This window comes from Danio rerio, chromosome 25, assembly GCF_052040795.2.
Source record: "Danio rerio strain M-AB ecotype USA chromosome 25, GRCz13ab, whole genome shotgun sequence".
NCBI classification, from domain to species: Eukaryota; Metazoa; Chordata; class Actinopteri; order Cypriniformes; family Danionidae; genus Danio; species Danio rerio.
This window is the reverse complement of record NC_141045.1, coordinates 4,355,268-4,378,925: the sequence shown is the minus strand read 5'-3', so window position 1 is coordinate 4,378,925 and position 23,658 is coordinate 4,355,268. Positions and strand designations below refer to the sequence as shown.

The following is a 23,658-nucleotide window of genomic DNA, read 5'->3' as shown; positions in this document are numbered from 1 at the left end:
AGAACTCCAAGAAAGAAAAGACAAAATTTGTGAAGTCCAAGGAAAAAGTCAAGAGTTGTGAGAAAAAAGTATTCTGAAAAGCGAAGAGTATCAAATAAGAATAAATCAATTTTGACAATTAAAAAGTTGCAACTATCTTAAAAAACCCTACTTTGCTAGATCAAATTGCCGGTCCAATGAAAAAGTCAGATCTGTGGGATAAAAAAATCCTCAATTATGGTTCATTTGTATCCTGTGGTGGAAAGACGCTTTCGCACTTTAATATTCATTTAATCACCATTTTCCTCCAGGAACACGTCTGCGCTTCCACAAAGGCCCGAATGTGGAGTGGCAGGAGGCGGATGATGTGCTGGAGTCTGATGAAGACTCTGATGATGAAAGGGGAGCACAGTCCAACCCAATGAAGGTATGCACAGCTCTTCCTTTAAAAAGCAGATCATGAAGTATTTTAAAGTGTCCTAATAATATGTCGGAGTCCCCTACAACTGGTTTAAATGCATCTTACATCAGAACACATTGGAATTTTCTCAAAATATGAGTTTAGTATTTGAATCATTATTTGCACTTGTCTCGATATGGTTCGTTTGATTCAATTCAGGGCTTAAAGGGACAGTTCACCCTAAAATTAAAGTTCTGTTATGATTTACTCACTCTTAAATACTTTCAAAACTTTCAGATTTTTTCTTTCATTGAAAACAAATGAAGATATTTTAAAAAAAAGTTGGAAACCTGTAACCATTGACTGCCATATTAAGAAAACAAATATTATGGAAGTCAATGGTTTCAGCCTTCTTCAAAATATCTGCATTTGTTTTCAACAGAATAAAAATCTAAAAGTTTTAAAACCACTTGAGGGAGAGTAAATACTGAATAAATGGCAATTTTTTGGGTGAACTATCTCTTTAAGGGCTATAAACCCCTCCCCCTTCCATAGGTCAACCCTGCTCTGATTGGTCAGCCGCACAAGTCTGTTTTCCTTATCACAAATGAAACGGCCATTTAGTTTGTTTATATTTTGTAGGAGGCGGGGATTATGCAAATGTTTAACTTTGATCATGTTGATGCTTACAAAAGATTCAAAACTATAGTGAATCAAGGTGATTTTAGAGTCGACTCGCTCTTTTGAGAGACAGTATTTTTAATGATCAAATACTTTTTTTGATGAACAACTTTGCAGATTGTTTACATCAAAGGACAGCTTCGTTACAATCCACAAACCCATATTACCTGCTCTTCAATGAATTCACCTATAAGCAGCTTAATTAGTAATTCAAGTTTGTCTGTCCTGCAGAGCTACGGCTCTGATGGTCTAAAGCTGGTCATCTTTGAGGAGAGCGTCTCATTTGGTCAGTCTGTCCTGAAGTTAACCTTTGACCCCGGTTCACCTGAGGCAGGACTTCTGACCGCAGAGTGCAGTTTGGACCATCCCTTTTTTGTCAAAAATAAAGGTAAATGGAGGAGTTTGTGTCTATTCTGTATTGTTTAAAGATGCATGTAATAATCTAATGTGTGTGTGTGTGTGTGTGTGTGTTAGGCTGGTCTTCTTTCTATCCGAGCCTCACCGTTGTTCGGCACGGGATTCCCTGTTACGACATGCAGGTTGGAGACTTGTGTTTGCCTCCAGGACACCGCGACGCCATCAACTGTGACGACTCTGTTGTTTTTGATACTTTCAAGAGGTAAAGCTGCTGTTATTGTTAGCAAAATAATACAAATAAAATAAAACGGGGAGCTATTATGCAAAAAATACTTTTATGAGTTGTTTAAACAGTTATGTAGCAGCAGTGTGTGAATATAGCCAGCCTCTAATGGTAAAAAATGATTAACTGTATTTTTTATAATCACAAATGTTCTGCAGAAACACTTTGATTGACATTTGTACGTGTCATCAGAGGAGAAAAGCCCCGCCCACTAGTGACCATCTCTCCCTCATTAGCATAGAAATTTAATCTTGTTGTTGAATCTGCCACTATGCTGACTCATAGGCATTTGTAGCTCCACCCTCTTTTGAAAATAGCACAATCTCATTTAAATTTAAAGCAACAGTCACTAAAATGCACAACTAGGATCAAAGCCTAAAAGTGTCAGTTTCAGAGAGTTTGAAAACTGCTGAAACTTCACACACACTCGAGGGACATCAGAGATTCATTTTACATCTTGTCTGTTATTGTTAGCAAAATAATAAAAATGTTACTAACTCTTTATTTTAAGTACCAATTATCACTATTAACTAGTGGCTTATTACCTGTCAATTATTAAGATATTGGCTGTTTATTAGAAGTTATAAAGCACATATTCTACTTGATCTTAATCTACATCCCTAATCAAACCCAAGTGCTACCTTAATTACTATTAATAAGGAGAAAATTAGGAGTTTGAGAAATAAGAAATAGTTAAAGCTTTATAATAGTGCCTTAAAATAAAATGTGGTCAAAATGTTTAATAAAAATATTTTAAAATGGCTGAATATTAAAACAGTAAACATTGTTGAAGTGCTGAAATGAATATTTTACACATTAAAAAAGACAAAAAGAACTAAAGTACTAAAATAAAATGAAATAAAAATAAATAAAAATAGGATAATAAAAACTGTAATTTTTTTTTTTCCGGTGTTCATTTAAAAACTCACTACTATCACACAAAACCATGAACCAGGTCATATTTACCATACATTTCAATTCTACTTTTTAAATAATTAATGTTTTTATTTGTACATTATTTTCATAACTTAATATCATTTCTTAATGTCCCCCCCAAAATTTTCGATAAATATTCTTATTACGATTAATTAAATAGAAACAAAACATAAAATCCAAAATTAAAGGCAATAAAACATTGAGATATTAAATTATTTTTATTTAATTAGCTTTTTTTTTCACATGAAAATTTTTTTGTGTGTGAGTGCTGATTTCCAGGTTAATTGTCATTTTCAAAATATGATTTAAGTAAATGTTTTTTTATTATTATTTTTTTTATTTGACTTTTTGGATGCATTTTTGCCATCTATAACCTGTTTTATTGTATTTGATAGAAACTTGAAATCCTGTCAGTATTCATATGCGTATGAATGGAGTGAAAAATGCAGCTTTGAATTCATATTTTATTTTGCATTTATCTTGAATTTAGATTTTTTAAATATAATTTATGAGTTTACATTCTGACTTGTCATTCTGACCTTCTCAAATTTCATTCATTTATTTTTAATCATTTTTACCACTGTTTTCTTAAATATTGAGTTTTAACTGCACAAACAGATGCATTTGTTTTCAGAGTATTAATATCCACCCAGGCTTACTGTGGAAACATACTCTCGTATACATTTCTGGAGAGTGCCAAATATGTCCCAGGAGCTACATTTTTTGCAGTTTTTGTTTTCGCGAATCCACCAGAGGTAGCTCTCTTTCGGTAGTTTCTCTTCACACCTGCTGTTCTCACGTAAATCCACCAGAGGCCGCGTTCGACTGACTGACTGACGGAGCCAACTTATCCAACACACCCACCACCTTCTCTAAACGCTAGTGTTTTCAAAAGCATCGATTGACCCAGTCACCGCTTTCCCTAAACCCAATCAACAGTGTTTTCAAAGGCAACTCAAAAAAAATTTTTACCACGATTTCAGATCTTACCACGTTCTCATCCTGTTATTTACTTGTTTATTTTTATTTTTTTGGTTTTTGTTTGATCTGCTTTCTGGAACTGTTCTTCACCAAACTCAAATCTTGTCATCGCGGTCAACTCCGCTGACCTACACGGCGAGCCACTGGGCAAATTGGTAACGGCGGAAAAACCGCCCACACAGAGGTAAGCGGTCAGGTGGTACCGCAAAAGGGAACAGAAGCCCGTGGTGGCATCATACTGCCCTGTAGCGTTCGTTTTTAAGACGAAATGCAGCCATAAATAGCTCTGGCTACATAATTTGCACTCTCCAGAAATGTATACGGGGGTACATATTCACAAGGAGCCTGTTTTAATTCATCTAATGTGTATGTGTGTGTCAGGATGGCCTTCTTTTTTTCCGAGATAAATAGCTTTAAAAAACCATTTGATATGATTTTTTGGGTACATTTGTGCATCTCTTGGGTAACACTTTAGAATAATGGTCCATTGGTAACTAACATCAAGTATGAATTATCTTTTAAAGCATTTATTAATCATAGTTCAACATCTCCTAAAGCATTATTAAAGTCCAAAGCTGTGCCTGTAAACATTAGTTAATGCACAGTGAGGTAACATGAACATCCGCTATTTAACTTAAATAAGATCACCGAAGATTAATACAGTAGTAAATTACTAACTGTAATAGTATTAATACAGTAAATATTACTAATTGTTTGTTCATGTTTGTAAATACATTAAGTATTGGACCATTGTTTTAAAGTGTTACCCCTTTTTGATTTGCTTAAACTCAAGAGTGTTTTATTAATCGTCTACTCACACACACAGTTACGACTTCACGCCTCTGGACTCGTCCGCCGTGTATGTTTTGAGCAGCATGGCCCGCCAGCGCCGCGCCTCTCAGTCCAGCGGGGGCGCCGTCAGTCCCGACTGTGACAAACTGGAGGCGCTCGGCTTCACGCATCACTCCTCCAGCAGCAAATCACAGCGCAGCCACGCCTCAGGGAGCTCTGGAGCCACGCCCACAAAGTGCAAGCGGCCAATGAACGCCTTCATGCTTTTTGCCAAGAAGTACAGGGTGGAGTACACACAGATGTACCCCGGGAAAGACAACAGGTGAGTGGAGGAATCCCATATCCCGTATTCCTTAAAAAGACAGTACACCCCAACATTTTAATTCTCTCAATTTACTTACCCTCATGTGATTCCAATCTTCGTGAGTTTCTTTTTTCTGTTGAACACGAAGGAAGATATTTTGAAGAATGTTTAAAAATATTATGGAAAAAAAAAAACATCAAAACAACAAGTTTTTCTTAAAGGGACAGTACACCCAAAAAATTAAAATTGTCAACTTACCCTCACGTGATTCCAAACCTTCGTGAGTTTCTTTATTCTGTTGAACACGAAAGAAGATATTTTAAAGAATGTTAGCCTTTGACATTTAAAAAATGAATATTACAGAAAAAGAAATGAGTTCTATATTTTCTAGAGTATTTCTTAAAGAGACAGTACACCCCAAAACAATGAAATGCTGTCAACTTACTTACCCTCATGTGATTCCAAACCTTTTTGAGTTTCTTTATTCTGTTGAACACAAAAGCAGATATTTTGAAGAATGTAAGCTTTTAAAATTTAAATAAATAAACATTTGAGTCACATATTTTCTAAAGTATTTCTTAAAGGGACTGTACACCCCCAAACATTTTATTCTGATTACTGAACTTTGATTACTCGATTTAATAAGGAAACAATAAATACTAAGGAAGTCATGGACACTGAACATTCTTCAAAATATCTTCTTTTGTTGTTCGGCATGAAAGATATGTAAAAAGTGGAGAGTGAGTAAATGATGACAGAATTGTCATTTTTGGGTGAAACCTTTAAAAAGTGACGTTTTTACCAGTCTTTCCTCTTCAAATGAGATTTGTGCGTGTTATTCACTCAGAGCTATCAGCGTGATTCTGGGCGATAAATGGAAGAAGATGAAGAACGAGGAGAGGAGGATGTACACCATGGAAGCGAAAGCTCTGGCCGAGGAGCAGAAACGCCTCAACCCGGACTGCTGGAAACGCAAGAGGACAAACTCGGTTAGCATTTGTTTACATTTTGTGTTTACATCTTGGAATTCAGATTTTTTTATTCTAATTTAACATCTTTTTTTAAAAATCTGGGTTCACAGCCTAAAGTTCTGACTCATTATTTATTTATTTTTTTTTTTTTTGAGTAAAAATCTTGAATTTACATTTTGGGTTTACATCTTGAACTTCGATTTGTAACATTTTTGAGTTTACATGTCCAACTCAGATTTGTTTTCTTTTTTCATTTTAAGTTTACATCATGGAATTTTGCCAATAAATATTTGAATTCTGACCATTTACATTTTATTTATTTATTTATTTAACATTACTATTTATTTGTTTAGATTATATCTATGTAACCCACTGGTCCTACTGCTTTCAACCCAGTATGAGCTGGGATCGAACCGGCGATTCTTTGCATAAGAGTTTGGTATGCAAGTTAGCATTTCACCTCACTCCACTGACCCACTGACCTCTAAAGATGCTCAAGTGACAGAAGCTAGAGGCCCTGGTCTTTAGCCACCTTGTTAGAGCAACCGACTCCCATGCACAGAATTGCAGGTTCGATCACAGGTCAGAGCGGGTTGGGTGAGTAGGGACCGGTGGGGCTGCATATAGAGTTGATGTCAGAATTATTAGCCCCCTTGTTTATTTTTTCCCCCCAAATTTCTGTTTAACTAAGAGCAGATTTTGTTCAACACATTTCTAATCATAATAGTTTTAATAACTCATCTCTAAAAACTGATTTATTTTATCTTTGCCATGATGACAGTAAATAATATTTGACTAGATATTTTTCACTTCTATACAGCTTAAAGTGACGTTTAAAGGCTTAACTACGTTAATTAGGTTAACTAGGCAGGTTAGGGTAATTAGTCAAGTTATTGTATAACGATGGTTTGTTTAATTGACAAAAATATAGCTTAAAGGGGCTAATAATTTTGCCATAAAAATAGCTTTTAAAAAATTAAAAACTGCTTTTATTATAGCCCAATTAAAACAAATAAGACTTTCTCCAGAAGAAAAAATATTATCAGACATACTGTGAACATTTCCTTGCTCTGTTAAACATAATTTCGGAAATATTAAAAAAGAAAGAAAATTCAAAGGGGGGGGGGGGCTAATAATTCTGACTTCAACTGTATGTATTATTATAGATTATATCTATTATATTAAAATTCAGATTAAAAAAAAATTCTGAGTTTACATCTTGGAATTCTGACTTCAAATTTTATTTATTTATTTTATACCCATTTTTTCTTGGAAATAGAGTTAACATTTTTTAATTAGGTATTTAAAAAAAACTTAATTTTGTCTTTTCGAAAAAACAATTAAAATCAAAACTTTCTAGTTGGCATGTTTATATATTTGACAATTTAGACTTTTCAGAATTTCAAGTTTACATCGAATTCTAAAATGTTAAAATTACAAGAAAAAAAAATTAAATTGTGAAATACGAAGTCAGGAAACTTTATTATTTCATATGTGGCCTTCAAACTTCCATTGTTTAAAGTACTATTGTTATGTTTGCTGGCTCATGCACATGTTATGAACAGATTAAAATGAATCATTAAAACACATTCCTCTCCATTTCCTCAGGGCCCACAGCAAAACTAGCCTGAGGATGATCACGGAGACATGAACTGGACGGCGGGAGGCGGACACGACACACATTCTCTTAAAAGAATGATAAACCGCAACTGTGATGCTACACGCACTTGCTTTAGGAAAAACAAAAACAAAAAAAGAATAATAAATACAATAAAACGTCTTCATCAGAAGATAATATACGAATGAAAGGCAAATCATGGTATGATTATATGCGATATTAAAAAAGAAAATGTAATCTCGTCGACTAACAATGCTTATGTATTTTCTTATCCTTTTCGAAAACGACAAAAACGCCTTACTCTTCCAAAGCAAGACAACGCTCAGCTCTTCTATCAGGTAATTTTATATTTCTAGGCTTGAAAGGTGCAACCCTGTGGTGCTATTTTACAGAGGCCGAAGGAGCGATATATATATAAATACAAATAATGTCTATTTTTAAAATGTAAAAAGGGGAAATTTAGACGTTAGCATGTTTTGTTTTTGTTTTCTTCAGCTGTCCATATTAATTATATTTGTATAACTCAACTTATTGCACAGACTCAGATGTATTGCAAACAGACGAAAATTGTTGAGTTCGTCGATGTGTGCTGGAAAGTGGTTGAACTTGATACGACACCAGTCCAGCCTAGGCCATATTCAGTGTGTGCGTCTGCGTACTTGTGTGCATGTGTTATAGTCTATCCATACGGCCATATTATAGGAGTCTCACACGCATGCACACAAATACAAGGACACGCATATTGTCACATACAGCACTTCAGGGCCATGCCTTCACTGTAAGTGTTCTTGTTTTTGCACTTTATATTCATCTATAACCTTATACAACCAATAAATGTATACAAGCTGAAATGTTGTGTATAAAAATATATATAGATCTTGATGTATCCTTTGACGCAATCATGGCCAAACTGAGCAACTGAGTGTTGTGCTTTGTGTGTTTGCCATTGGATTGAATTACAAATACAATTTTTTGTTTAGTTTTGTTAATATTGTACAGGTCCACGTTCCCATCCATTTCTTGCACAAACTATTCTTGTATCATATTATAAATAAAATGTTAAACTCGCTACCCTAAACATTAGCATCCTTGTTTTTTCTCTTTTTATTACACTTTAAGATTGTGTTTCTCATTTACATACTATATACTTTGTACATATACACTTATCGACGACTCCATTTAGCCTTCAGAACTGCCTTAATCCTTCGTGGTGTAGATTCAACAAGGACCTGGAAATATTCCTCAGAGATTTTGGTCCATATTGATGTGATAGTATCACGCAGTTGCTCCAGATTTGTCGGCTGCACATCCATGATGCTCCTGTTGCACCACATCCCAGAGGTGCTCTATTGGATTGAGATCGGGTGACTGTGGAGGCCATTTGGGTACGGTGAACTCATTGTCATGTTCAAGAAACCAGTCTGAGATGATTCACGCTTTATGACATGGTGCGTTATCCACTTGGAAGTAGCCATCAGAAGATGAGTACACTGTGGTCATAAAGGGATGGACATGGTCAGCAACAATACTCAGGTAGGCTGTGGTGTTGACACGATGCTCAATTGGTTCTAATGAGCCCAAAGTGTGCCAATAAATATCCCCCACACCATTACACCACCAGCAGCCTGAACTGTTGATACAAGGCAGGATGGATCCATACTTTCACGTTGTTTGTGCCAAATTCTGACCCGACCATCCGAATGTGGCAGCAGAAATTGAGACATTTCTCCAATCTTCTATTGTCCAGTTTTGGTGAGCCTGTGTGAATTGTAGCCTCAGTTTCCTGTTCTTAGCTGCAGGAGTGCCACCCGTTGTGGTCTTCTGCTGCTGTAGCCCATCTGCCTCAAGGTTGGACGTGTTGTGCGTTCAGAGATGCTCTAAGCTGCTGCTTTTTTGAGTTACTGTTGCCTTTCTATCAGCTGGAACCAGTCTGGCCATTCTCCTCTGACATCAACAAGGCATTTGCTCCCTCAGAACTGCCGCTCACTGGATACAGGGGCGCAAAAAGAGGGTATGCAGTATACGCGCTGCATGGGGCGTCACACATGAGGGGGCGCCATTGTGCCAAAACTACTTTTGAAATGATCCTTAATAAAAGTTTTAAATAATAAAAATAAATAATTATGTTTCGTTAAAAATGTTTTTTTTGCATTTTATACGAGTATAAAATTGTATTTTATTAAATAAATAATGATACCTCCCTCCCCCTCCTTTGACCATTTGATTGATCCGTTGCACCTGGATATTGTTGCATTGCTCAACATGGAAAGAAGAGGGAAGAGACGTGGAGCGCAAAATAGAAAAAAATAAATGAAAAAATAAGAACAAAAAATGCCTTAAAGTGAAAACTGCCATGACAAATTGGATAATAAGAGATTAGTAAGCTTAACCCACACTATTATTACCATACTTTTAATCAACTACTAATGTTTTTGGGAGCGACGGGGCCGCCATTTCATTAGTTATTCATTATCACTACCAAGTCACTAGGCTTATTTAACATAAATGCAGACGAGGTGGTTTTATCCAGGCAGGGTAACAGTAATGCACGGCCACACCTGGAATACGTCCGAAATCGAATACTTCTATTCTGTATAGTACGTATAACAGTATAATTCTATGGTGTGCGGAGGCACAAAACTTGAACCCGCATACCCCTCAGTATGAGCAGTTGTGCCCCTGACTGGATATTTTCTCTTTTCGGACTATTCTCCATAAACCCTAGTGATGGTTGTGCAAAAAAAAATCCCACTACATCAGCAGTTTCTGAAATACTCAGACCAGCCCATCTGACACTAACCATGCCACATTCAAAGTCACTTATATCCCCTTTCTTCCCCATTCTGATGCTCAGTTCGAACTGCAGCAGATCGTCTTGACCATAGATGCCTAAATGCATTGAGTTGCTGCCATGTGATTGGCTGATTAGAAATTAGCATTAATAAGCAGTTGAACAGGTGTACCTAATAAAGTGTAAATAAACATATTAATACAATAATACGTTGTATGTTAGCAGTAGCTAAGGCACAATGCATTGACTTGAACAAGCGACGAAAGGCTATCATTTATTATTATTAATAAATTACTTAGCTAACTTCGACAGATCTCACTATAAATCCACGCATTTGAAGTATAACACTTATTAAAAAAGCAGTCTCGCTTATTTATTTATTTCTTTAGAAGCATAACTTTTACAAAAATAAAATAATAATTCTATTTTAATCTCTGAAATGTCTTAGCCATATTTCCAATAAATTGCCGACCTTTCCAATCAATCAATTGCATTCACTAATAAATGACAACAATTTCACTAACTAATAACAAATGCTAAAAAAATGCCTTAAATATATACTGCACTTAGCCAATGTAAATTCATTAAGAAATGCTAACAAACGCGACGTGAAGTGTTAGCAAACAAACCAAAATATGGTAGTTTCCCGCGGAATCCGTCCCGACAGCTCTCACTGCAAATATACGTGTTTTTAGGACAAAAATAATATGCAACATATTTTTTGCACTCCTTGCTTAGTATTTATTCATATAAAAAACACAACTTTAACAAAAAAACTAGCTGCATTTCAGCATTTAAACTGTAATGTTACCATACAAACCAACTTTAACGATCTGAAATTAATCATACTCCCTGACAAATGACATGTTGTTTTAGAGTTTAAACATTATATTCCTGTCAGAAACTACTAAAGTGTGTAGCTCGACGTTTTGATAGCTGATTTGCATATTAAGAAGTAGTAGCTACTCGCCCTGCGTCCCTGCAGACTCTCCAGACATCAAAACAAATGCTCATTAAAACAGCCTTAATGAAGTCTGTGTTGACACACACACAAGCCTATCAGCAGATCTGTGCATCAATCTTCCATTCAGCAGAGCTGCTTTGAAGTTTTTAATTGAATCTTTCCCACTCACCAAACAAGAAAACTCCAGTAATTGAGTCGCGCGGCTGGCAATCAGCAGCTTCACAATCAAATGTAACCTTTCGATGGGTATGTAATGACTTTTTCCTCGCTTCAATCTTCATACATGGCTTCGTATCTTATTACAGGTCTTATATATTGTCGGATAAATCACATTATGGGCATATGATTGTGTATTGAAGTTCTTGTGTATAACCACCAGAGGGCGCGCTAACACAAATACATGCTAACAGTGGAAACGTGAACTCGCGTTATTCATGCTAACCATTAATAAATATACTGTAGGGCCTATAAAACGTTTGATGCAGGAAACAATTTGATTTTGAGTGCTTGATGGTGAAAAAGACGCATTAAATAACCTACCAGTAGCAAATATTGACACTTAAATAGGCTAAGTAGAGCTAGCTTTAACATATTTATTCATTGACCCTGTGGATTAGCCCGTCTTAACATAAAATACAATAATACAAACGTGTTTCAAGCACATTTCTGTCTTCATGGTTTTTTTTTTTTTAAAGAAGGTCTTCCTCCTACTGAACAATTCATAGCTTTAAAAGTCTGAAAACACTAAAACGTCCTCATGAAATTTAAATGAATGTGCCTGAACTGTACGCTTTCCATTTTAGAAGCATTTATAGTGTACAAAAAGGCATTCTCTAGCAGAATTAAATGACATATTTACATATGTCAAGAGTTTACATTTTTTCCTGTCTGATGAGTCTCACGTTTCACTGCAGCATCGGTGTGGTTCGTTCACAATTTGCCACAAACTACATGAAAGCATGGATTCGATCCTCAAATGGCTTCAGGCTGATAGTTTAAATAGTATTGGAGACATTATTTGGCACACTTTGGGCCCTTCTGTACCTGCTAAGCTTAGTTTAAACACCTCAGGTCTCCTGAGTATGCTCTCTAGATGTATTCCTTTATGATTCATATGGATATTTAACAAATCTGCAGCAACTGTGTGATGCTGTCATGTCAATATGGAGCAAAATCTCTTAGGAATATTTCCAGTAGCTCGTTTCTGAAGGCCAATCCGGGACTAGTAAGGTGTACCTAATAAAGTGGCCAGTGAGTGTATAGGTTTAAAAATTGCTCTTACATCCAATGTTGTGTTTATATTTATGTTTATGTTTATTTCTGCAGCATTGTGATCCTGCGAGACGTGGCATTTTGTTCTACTGTAGGTCCATACATGCAGGTAATTGACATTAAAAGGTCACGAAACCTCCCTGTTCCAGCAGGGTGTTTCCACACCTCTAGTTTGGAAAAAGTCAGAAAAGTGGGTGTGTCCAGCTCGGTTTAGGTGGGAGTGTCAAGGGAAAGAAAGAGGGAAGGATTTGCATGAAAATGGGAGTTTCCATTTGGGCACGTGCACGTTTTCACAGAGGCAAAACAACACACAGATGCTGGAGAGAAAGACGGTGACTCGGTTTACATGGACATCAGTAACCAAATTACTTGCCAAATTCTTAATTTGCCGACTTTAACTGCAGTTTGACACTTTCACTTTCATTCAGGAACATTTCATGCATGCCCCCCATGACAAACCAGATATTAGATGCGAGGAACTGCTGGAAGCGTGTAGTTTTAATGCAATGTTTGATACCGCATGGCGAATGGGAGAAAAAAAACCTTTGCATTTGTTGGTAGCTTAGATGCAATTGATAGGTAGCGTCAGAAAGCCGTCTGTGAACATTCTACACGACAGTAATAGTTTGATTAAGATGTTTGCATGTTTACACTCGGAGAGCTGTGGATCTTTCAGTCAATAATATTGTAGTGATATTAACATACTGTAAACTTAGTAACTGAGGGTGCTTTCACACCTACACTTTTGTTTCGGAACGTATCTCGTTTGCCCAGTTAGCGCAGTTCGATTGGCATATGTGAACAGGGCAATCGCGCTCTGTTCCGCGCCAAAGTAATCGCTCCGAGATCGCTTGAATGTGGTGGTCTCGGCTCGATTGAAACGAACCCTGGAGTGGATCGATTGCAGTGAGAAAGCAAACGATCCGAGCGCGGTTATATCACTGTGTTTTATGGATATGTATAAGGCTTACGGCTATATGATGAGAGAATTATGATTAGGGCGGGAAGTTTCGCGAGTCTCCGGATGCCCGCAATAGTGATGATCTCCCGGTAATCTTGCGTCTCCCTCCCGGTCCTCAAATAGGCATCGTCGCGCACCCTTCTCACCCCTCCCCACCGCGTCTCTCCTCAGACACGTCACACGCGCGCACCCTGTCAATCACCACCAAATCACCACCTCTCCTGACAGCTGAGCGGGACGCTGCAAAATAAACCCTGACACTCTGACCAATGTGAGGAGAGTTTACTCGCACGTGACTTGTTTTAGCTCTTTTGGTCCGATTAGAAACTTTGCTGTGTGAAAGCGAACCGCTCCAAGAGCAAAGAGCAACAATGTAACATTTGTAATCTCTGTTTCGGAACAACTGAATCGATTCACAGGTGTGAAAGCACCCTAAATCATTTTGAGTAAGGTCTGTCTTTAAAACCTGAAAGAGTACTGCTGACGACTCAAACTAACTTTGCCATCTGAATAAACAAACAAAGACATCGAATCTATAGACAGGACAATCAACACCAACTGAAGCTGCGTCTTTATTAAAAGTAGACGAGGGGCAAATCCGGATTTCATCATTTCCAGATGCCAAAAGCTCTCGGGTAAAAAAAATGTTCCGTACAAACGTATTTCTGTCATGTGTTGTGTGCACTGAAATCCACAAGCGAGTCCAGCTGCGCTCTCATAGCAGGGAAATGAAAACAAAACCTTCATTGCAGCACATTTATAAATTTATAATACATTTATAAACACTGACGACCCAAGTCTCCAAACAATTCTTGTACTTCCACTTGTTGTGACAACACAACGTGGCGTCTCTGTAATGTTTTAACACTGTAACAGGTCTTCGAAGCTATCATGCATATTAATGAAGTTGCACCTCATACACAATAAGAGCGCGCTGATTGGTTTGAGCCAAGTCTTACTCAAGAATTAATGCTGCACACTCAGAGAAGTCACAATGCACTCGCAGATAAGGACATCCAGTCTCCACGCTGGAATACACGCAAGGATCTAATCGGCGTGATGCAGCTTCAAAAATTGGTTTCAAACCAGAAGAACGAATTTGTTTGAAATAACGCAACGACAACCGATTTTCACTTTTTAGTGAAATATATATGTGTCCTAATAGTGTTTTTAGCAGTGCGGGACACATATATGACTGTCAACAGCTCTGTGTTTTAGTGTTTCGTGACCCTTTAAAGCTCAACTTTCCATAGGTGTAATGCATTTTATACTGTAAAAACCACTGGCACTACTCCGAATTCCAACCCTCACTGGAAACCTGAGACAAAATTTTGCTCATAACCCTCCTAATAGTACAACTAAGTCATACACATCACATTATACAAATGTCTGTCCCCATAAACCACCAAAAACCAGTCCTCACACACACAAACACACAGCATCTGTAACTCCTCCATATCTGACACTGACTGCAGCATGTGTCCGCAGCTCCGGCTCTTGGGGGCCCGGCTGTGAAACTGACGGCTCATGTTTATGCATGACCTGAAACTCTCGGAGCCGAAGCCAAACGCAAAATCCGCAGCCCAGATGAAGCGATGCGGGCCGGTGACGCGCGGAGCCTGTCCTGCTGCCGCACACAGAATGAAGGCCACATTGAAGAAGACAGTTCAAATCAGCAGCTGTCAGCGCAAACCCGTCCCAGAAATGATGATGTGCTTAGCATTTCCAGCCAGTATTGATCACACTATTAATATAACGCAATGGCCACGTCTGCGCTCGGCGCCTGCATGTCTCTTTTACTTGATTGTGTTGATTTGATGAGGAAAAATCTGAGGTGGAGATACGCGGAATTGAAATGCAGCTTTTGATAGGTTTATTACAGCATGCAAAAAATCCCCAAGATCAGAGCAGTGTGTGTGTGTGTGTGTCAGAAATGTGTATAATGGCACGGGTGTGACATTGGCATTAGAAGAAGAAGGTGACTAGTAAGGATGTTTCCAGGGGCGGACTGGCCATCTGGCAATTCTGGCAAAAGCCAGAAGGGCCGGACCATTTTTTAAATGTGGGCCAGTCAGCTATTTTTATTATTATTACTTTTTTCATATGTATTATTTTTTTAATGTAGGCAGCTTTTATCTCGTGCGAGATGTGAATATTATAATGATGATAGTGATAATAGTAAGAATAATAGTAAATGTTAAGCATTGGCACAATCAGCAACAACCGGCTGGTTTCGAGATGGGGCGACCCAATCTGAGGTTACGCAGACATAATCAAAATTTGGCAAGAATGTCAAACAAACAGTAAGTGCAACGCAAGCTAATAGTCATAGATGGACCATAAAAAGGGAAAGCCAGTCAAGTCAGACATTGCCAATTACATAAAATTAACTGAACTAGTCTCGAAAGGGGGCAGTGCAGTGGCGCAGTAGGTAGTGCTGTTGCCTCACAGCAAGAAAGTCGCTGGTTTGAGCCTCATCTGGGTCAGTTGGTGTTTCTGTGTGGAGTTTGAATGTTCGTGTGGATTTCCTTCTGGTTTCCTTCACAAGTCCAAACACATGCTATAGGTGAATTGGGTAGGCCAATTGGGAATTGGGTAACCCAGTAATAGGTAGCAGCTTTAAGGGCATCCACTGTATAAAACATATGCAGGATACGTTGGCGATTCCCAGATTAATAAAGGGACTAAGCCGAAAAGAAAATGAATGACATGATTGCGTATATAAATGGGTTGTTTTTGTTTCAGTCACATACATTAAATGTTTAAATATCTCTTAAATAGGTACTGCTTATATAATTTTACCATCTGTACACAAATTTAAGTAGTGAATGTGCGTGTCCTTGGGTGGGGCTGTGTCGGTGTGGTAATGTGGGCGGGTGTGGCTGCAGTGCCAGGGCTGATTTTTAGTCCCAGTCCCCCCCTGGATGTTTCCTATATCCCCATTTCAAAAACCTTTTAAATTATACATATTTAGTTTTTTACCTTCCTGAAAGTAAAAATGATCCCAAGGTTTCCATATCCGGGACCAGGCGGTATCCTGAGCTGCTGCTGCGCTGGTGGTCATGGGGGAGTGGAGAGTATGAGACTGATTCCAGTGACGCTCCACAGACAGACGAGCCTTCGCTGAGGCCCAGCTTCCAGCCTCCACCGCTGAGACTGCAGCTCTGCACAAGACTTTTGGCCAGCGGAGAAATTTAAATGGTCGTGCCCAACTGAGTCTGATTTCTCTCAAGGTTTTTTTTTCTTCGCTCTCCTATCGCTGAAGTGTTTTTTCCCTCTCCGCTGTCGCCTCTGGCTTGAATGGTTCAGGATCGCTAGAGCTACGCATCGGTGAATTTGCTCTTCAGTGTTTGGACTCTCAGTAATGACTTTAAACCACACTGAACTGAGCTAAACTGAACTGAACTTAAACACTAAAAACTGAACTACCCTGATCCAGCTACTATGACCATTTATGTGAAGCTGCTTTGACACAATCTACATTGTAAAAGCGCAATACAAATAAAGCTGAATTGAATTGAATTGAAAAATGGGTGGCATTGTGGCTAACCGTACGTTCACACCGAAAGCGGCGAGAGTGTCCAAGTTCGTTCTGGCCGCCCTGGCGACAACGCTGTCTGCCTTCAGCTCCGGCGGCGAGAGCGTCAAAACTCGCTACATTGATCTCGTATTTAAAGGAGCCGTTGCAGCATATCAGTTACATTCCTGCATAAAACATGTTTCTAGCGTGAAAATGTTGCGCACTTCTTATCGAAATCATATAACAATGGAAGATCAAGTTGCGTGTGGCTTTGCTCTATTTATCCAATATGTGTCCATATGTCTGAAATATCCTGAAGCAGCAATACTGTTTTGTACTGTCATGTCGCGCGAGATTCCCGCTTTTTTAAGATAAATTTATATAACATTAATGAAATTCAGTATCAAGCCAGTAACGTATTTAACGCATGTTCCTGTAAGAAAACATTGTGAATAATTGGACATCCGGCGACCGCATTCATCAAACACTTGGGAACAACTGTGGTCGGAACCAAAGTTCACAGGTCTGTGTTCTCTGAACTGCTATCAAGCGGTGGACGTCTTCATTCTGATTGCTTGCCACCGAACCCGTCATAGCTCATTACCATAAAGTTGACTTGATTTCAACTCTCCTCGACGCCCACGCCGGAGAAGACTCGCCGCGCTGCTCCTCGCCGCCGGCTCTCATTGAAAATGAATGACTTCCGGCTACTTTGACGCTCTCGCCGCTTTCGGTGGAAACATACGGTAAGTGGTTAGCACTGTCACATCACAGCAAGTAGGTCACTGGTTCAAGTCTCGACTGGGCCAGTTGGCATTTCTGTGTGGAGTTTGCATGTTCTCCCACAGTCTCTCATAGTCCAAAGATATGCGCTATAGGTGAATTGAATAAACTACATTGGCCGTTGTCTACACTACCTGACAAAGTCTTGTCATTGATTCCAGTTGTAAGATCAGCAAATAATAACTTGACTAGTTGATTATTTGGAAAAGTGGCAGAAGGTGGATTTTTCCCATGAATCATCTGTTGAGCTGCATCTCAATCATCACAAATACTGCAGAAGACCTACTGGAACCAGCATGGAGCCAAGATTCTCACAGAAATCAGTCAAGTTTGGTGAAGGAGAAATCATGGTTTGGGGTTACATTCAGTATGGGGGCGTGCGAGTGATCTGCGGAGTGGATGGCAACATCAACGAGAAGGGAATAAACGGAGGTGGGTGGGACTTGAGCTCCAAGTGGGCTGTGCAAACCTGGAGTTTTTATTTATTTCATTAATTTAGTCGTATTTAGAGTTCAATATTGTGCTTTATGAATGTGCACACGTAACCCTGAACCCAACCTCACAGTAACCTGTTGTGTTTTATTAACGTCTACACCTAAACCCAACCTCACAGTAACCTGTTGTGTTTTATTAATGTCTACACCACCTACACCACTTAAACCCAACCTACTTGTGGTTTAAGTCCCTCCCACTTGGAGATCACCCAATCAACTTGCGGTGTAATCCCTCCCACTTGGAGGTCTCCGGGCTGCAGTGATACCTAGTCGACATCAACAGCTTCAATACTTTTGTCAGTTCATGTATGAGTGTGTGTGTGTGTGTGAATGTGAGAGTGTATGGGGGTTTCCCAGTACTGGGTTGCGGCTGAAAGGGCATCCACTGCTTAAAAAATATGCTGGAATAGTTGGCAGTTCATTCCACTGTGGAAATAGAGACTAAGCCTAAAAAATAAATGAATGAATGAAATGTTATAGTAACAATGACTTTCTTGTCAGATTTTCTATTCTTACAGTGTATAAATTAGCTTTAACGCCACACTTATTTATTTATTTCTGTATACTAGGTGCCCAATTACCCCAACTTGCCTAATAAACCTAATTAAGCCTTTAAATTGCACTTTAATATTTACTAGATACTTTTCAAGATGCTAGTAGTCAGCTTAGTCTCCCTGCGTTCGCTTGGGTTTCCTCCGGGTGCTCCGTCCGGTTTTCCCTACAGTCCAAAGGCATGCGGTACAGGTGAATTGGGTAGGCTAAATTGTCCGTAGTGAATGAGTGTGTATGGATGTTTCCCAGAGAATGGTTGCATCTGGAAGGGTATCTGCTGCGAAAAAACATATGCTGGATAAGTTGACGGTTCATTCCGCTGTGGCGACCCCAGATTAATAAAGGGACTAAGCCGAAAAGAAAATGAATGAATGAAAATATTAAAGTTTTCTATACATTTTCTCAGACTACTAAGTCCAAGTATGAGCAATAGTACGCATTAAAGAGTCTCAGTGCACTTCAGTTCACCGTTTCGCTCACAGCCTTCATCATGAATCTGCTCTTTAGAGAGGAGCAATTTGCAGAACAAATGACTGGCAAAATGAGCGCTTAAAGATGAAGTGTGTGTGCATGTGTGTGTGTGTGTGTGTGTGTGTGTGTGTGTGTGTGTGTGTGTGTGAGAGAGAGAGAGATGTCAGTGGGTGCGGCAGGATAATCACAGCTGCATCTGCACACACACTTCTTCATTAGAAGTAATTACACCGCTATAATGGGAAGTGAGTATGTGAGCGAGAGAAAGATCAGACGAAGCCTATGTGCTCCGCTTAACAATGATAAAAACTATACTGCGGTTCATGATTCGGCTTATTTTATGAATATCTGATACAGCTGAAGTAAAAAAAAAAATTATCTTTTAGAAAAATATTTCCCAAATGATGTTTAACAGATTTAGAAAATTTTCACAGTATTTCCGATAATATTTTGTCTTCTGGAGAAAGTCTCATTTGTTTAAATTCGGCTTGAATAAAAGCAGTTTTTATCTTTTAAAAACCATTTTAAAGGTCAAAATTATTACCCCCTTTAAGCTATATTTGCTTTGGATTGTCTACAGAACAAACCACTGTTATACAAAAACTTGCCTAATTACCCTAACTTTACCCTAATTAACCTAGTTAAACCTTTAAATGTCACTTTAGGCTGAATACTAGCATCCTGATGAATATCTAGTCAAATATTTTTTACTGTCATCAGGACAAAGATAAAAGAAATCAAGAAATTAAAAGAAATTATTAGAAATGAGTTTTTAAAACTATTATGATTAGCAATGTGTTGAAAAATATTTTGGTTAAATAGAAATTAAGGGAAAAAATATACAGGGGGGGCTAATAATTCTGACTTTAACTATAAATATTTACCGGCCACTTTATTAGGTACACCTGTCCAACTGCTTGTTAACACAAATTTCTAATCAGCCAATCACATGGCAGCAACTTGATGCATTTAGGCATGTAGACAAGGTTAAGACGATCTGCTGCAGTTCAAACCGAGCATCAGAATGAGGAAAAAAGGGGATTTAAGTGACTTTCAATGTGGCATGGTTGTTAGTGCCAGACGGGCTGGTCTGAGTATTTCAGAAACTGCTGATCTACTGGGATTTTCACGCACAACCATCTCTAGGGTTCACAGGGAATGGTCTGATAAAGAGAAAATATCCAGTGAGCGGCAATTCTGTGGGCGCAAATGCCTTGTTGATGCCAGAGGTCAGAGGAGAATGGCCAGACTGGCTCCAGCTGATAGAAAGGCAACAGTAACTCAAATAAGCACTCATTACAACCAAGGTCTGCAGAAGAGCATCTCTGAACACACAACACGTCCAACCTTGAGGCAGATGGGCTACAGCAGCAGAAGACCACACCGGGTGCCGCTCCTGTCAGCTAAGAACAGGAAACTGAGGCTACAATTCACACAGCCTCACCAAAACTGGACAATAGAAGATTGGAGAAACGTTGCTGCTCTGATGAGTCTCCATTTCTGCTGCCACATTCAGATGGTCGGGTCAGAATTTGGTGTCAACAACAAAAAAAGCATGGATCCATCTTGCCTTGTATCAGTGGTTCAGGCTGGTGGTGGTGTTAGTACCAATTAAGCATTGTGTCAACGCCACAGCCTACCCCACCAGTCCATCCCTTTATGACCACAGTGTACTCATCTTCTGATGGCTACTTCCAGCAGGATAAGGCTTTATGCCATAAAGCGTGAATCATCTCAGACTGGTTTCTTGAACATGACAATGAGTTCACTGTACTCTAATGGCCTCCACAGTCACCAGAACTCAATCCAATAGAGCAGCTTTGGGATGTGGTGGAACAGGAGATTCACATCATGGATGTGTAGCCGACAAATCTGCAGCAACTGTGTGATGCTATCATGTCAATACGGAGCAAAATCTCGGGAATATTTCTAGTACCCGTTGAATCTGTGCCAGAAGGATTAAGGCAGTTCTGAAGGCAAAAGGGGTCCAACCTGGTACTAGTAAGGTGTACCTAATAAAGTGGCCAGTGAGTGGATATTATTATGAGCATGCAAGATGACTTATGTCACTAAATTAGCAATTGAAGTGACAGGAGAGTGTCGTAAAAAGTGCACATGGAGTATTTTAACATGAGCCACTTACTGACTGAATCATGTGCACATCTCTGTCACTGTCATCCTCTTCAAAATCACACCACACTCTCAAACCACTGACGTTTAAAAGCTGGAGCCGGGTTACAGGGTACTGTCAAAGATAAGAGAAGGGAGAGAGCAAGGTTAGGCAGAACAGAAGGGATAAGAGACAAAAAAAAAAATAGAAAAAAGGATTGACTCCGTCTGATGGGCTGACATGAGGAGATAAAGAATTTACAGTTCACAGTTTCCTTTCTTCTTCAGAAAATCTCTACGCTGGCTTTCTCCCTCTCTCTCTCTCTGTGAAGAAAAATAAAAGATTACTATCTATATGTCTGTCTGTCTATGATTCGCTAGCAAAGCAAACTTTAGAAATATGCTAAAACTGTGAAATAATACTAGCAATGTGCTAAAACGTGTTAAGAAAATAATAAAAATGCTGATTAAAACATGTTAATTCATCTTAACAACCTGTTCCATCATGCTAGACATTGTTATACTATGTTAGCAAATTTTAATTACACGAGAGATCATATTAACAATGTGCTACAACATGTTAACAATATGATATAATGCTAGCAATTCCCTAAACATGCTAGCAATGTTAGCAACGTGTTAAACTGTTAACAGTGTTTTACAACTTGATGCTACATACAACCACTATGAGACAACAGTAATAGTGTGAGTCATGTAAGCAACATGTTAACAACATGTTTACAACTTTTTAGATCATACTAGCAACATGCTAAAACATGTTAATGATGTAATGAACACACTAGGAACATGTTAAAACATGCTAGAAACATGTTAACAATCTGCTATTAGCAACATGCCTTTAATATGCTATTAGCAATGTGTTAATGTTAATAATAATAATTGTAAACTGTTAACAATGGTTAACATTAGCATTGTTAAACAACTAGTAATATTAAAATGTTATCAGTGGATTACAACCTTGTGTAACTTGCAGCCACTATGAGATAATAGTAAAGTGCTAAAACATGTTAATGACGTGGTAAACACAACAGAAACATGCTTCAAACATGTAAATCTGCTAAATCCTGCTATACTGCTAGTCATGGTTATAACATATTAGCAAAATGCTATTAATATGTGAAATCATACTAGCAATGTGCTAAAACATGTTAACTAAAAAGTAAATGCTAGCAAAACTCTGACCTGGAGGGCCGGTGTCCTGTAGATTTTAGCTCCAACTTGTCTCAATACACCTGCAAGGATGTTTCTAGAAAGCCTAGTAAGAGCTTGATTAGCTAATCCAGGTGTGTTTGATTGGGGTTGGAACTAAACTTTGCAGGACACCGGCCCTCCAGGACCAAGTTTGGACATGCCTATCCTAAAACATGGTAGCAATGTGCAAAAATATATTTGTATGAACATAAAAACATGTTATTAATAATAATAATATTAATGGTAAAATGGTAACAATGTTTTTAAACATGCTAGCAGTGTTAAAACATGTTAGCAACTTGTTAAAACTGTTATCAGTGTATCATAACCTGATGCAACATGCAACCAATCTTATACAACATAGTAACAGTGTGCTATATCACTTTAGCAACATGTTAACAATGTTTTAGATCATACTAGCAACATGCTAAAACATGTTAAAGATTTTGTAATTACACTAGCAATACGTTAAAACTATTAAGTAACTTGGTAAAACATGTTAGTGTTCTAAATTATGCTAGTAAAAGTTATACTATATTAGCGACATGTGATTAACATGCTAAAATATGCTAATAAGACACTAAAGCATCAACAATTGTCACATACAATACAAATGTTCAAAGAACTTAAGTCACACACTAAACATGCTAAGAATGTGTTACAAATGGTAGCTTCATGTTTTATGATAGCATGATAGTTGTTAAAACATGTTAGTGGTAACTTAATAAATCATGTTAGCAATATGCTATTAACATACCAAAACAAATTAGCAATGTTCTAAATCGTTCTAAACATCCTAAAACATGCCAGCATTGTGCAAAAATACATTCATAGCTAGCTAAATAGGTGCTAAAACATGTTATTAATAATAATTATGGTAAAATGTTAACACATTTTAAAACATGATTGCACAGTTAAAACATGTTAGCAACGTGTTAAAAAATGTTACCAGTGCATTATAACCTGATGCAACATGCAACCAATCTGATACAACATAGTAACAGGGTGCTATATCACTTTAGTAACATGTTAACAATGTTCTATATCATATTAGCAACAAGCTAAAACATGGAAAAGATGTCGTAAACACTAGCAATGTGTTAAAACATGCTAGCAACTTGGTAAACATGCTATAAACGTTACCAATGTCCTAAATCAGGCTTGTAAAGGTTATATTATATTAGCGACATGTGATTAACATGCTAAAACATGCTAATAAGACACTAA

General features: G+C 38.1%; 1 protein-coding gene and 1 long non-coding RNA gene across 10 annotated transcripts in view; one reads left to right on the top strand and one right to left on the bottom strand.

The window, feature by feature from the left end:
- hbp1 (HMG-box transcription factor 1) overlaps positions 1 to 8,380 on the top strand; it is a 34,300-nt gene extending 25,920 nt beyond the window's left edge. For 2 of the 4 annotated variants that reach the window (XM_087310809.1, XM_087310808.1), the window contains exons 6-11: positions 291 to 406; positions 1,292 to 1,448; positions 1,535 to 1,679; positions 4,444 to 4,731; positions 5,561 to 5,702; positions 7,293 to 8,380. In XM_087310809.1, coding sequence (XP_087166935.1) covers positions 291 to 406; positions 1,292 to 1,448; positions 1,535 to 1,679; positions 4,444 to 4,731; positions 5,561 to 5,702; positions 7,293 to 7,310 — 866 coding nt within the window. In that variant the 3' untranslated portion in view covers positions 7,311 to 8,380. 4 annotated transcript variants of the gene reach the window in all.
- The window catches only part of LOC147837636 (uncharacterized), a 40,016-nt gene continuing 21,168 nt past the window's right edge, over positions 4,811 to 23,658 (bottom strand). For 3 of the 6 annotated variants that reach the window (XR_015526108.1, XR_015526111.1, XR_015526112.1), the window contains exons 3-4: positions 21,482 to 21,543; positions 21,254 to 21,355 (exon numbers count right to left, since the gene is read on the bottom strand). This is a non-coding gene — a long non-coding RNA (uncharacterized LOC147837636). Of the gene's footprint in view, positions 4,847 to 4,971; positions 5,009 to 5,162; positions 5,200 to 5,515; positions 5,678 to 21,253; positions 21,356 to 21,481; positions 21,544 to 23,658 lie in introns of those variants that run through there. The other 3 variants (XR_015526107.1, XR_015526110.1, XR_015526109.1) reach the window with 3 other exon arrangements.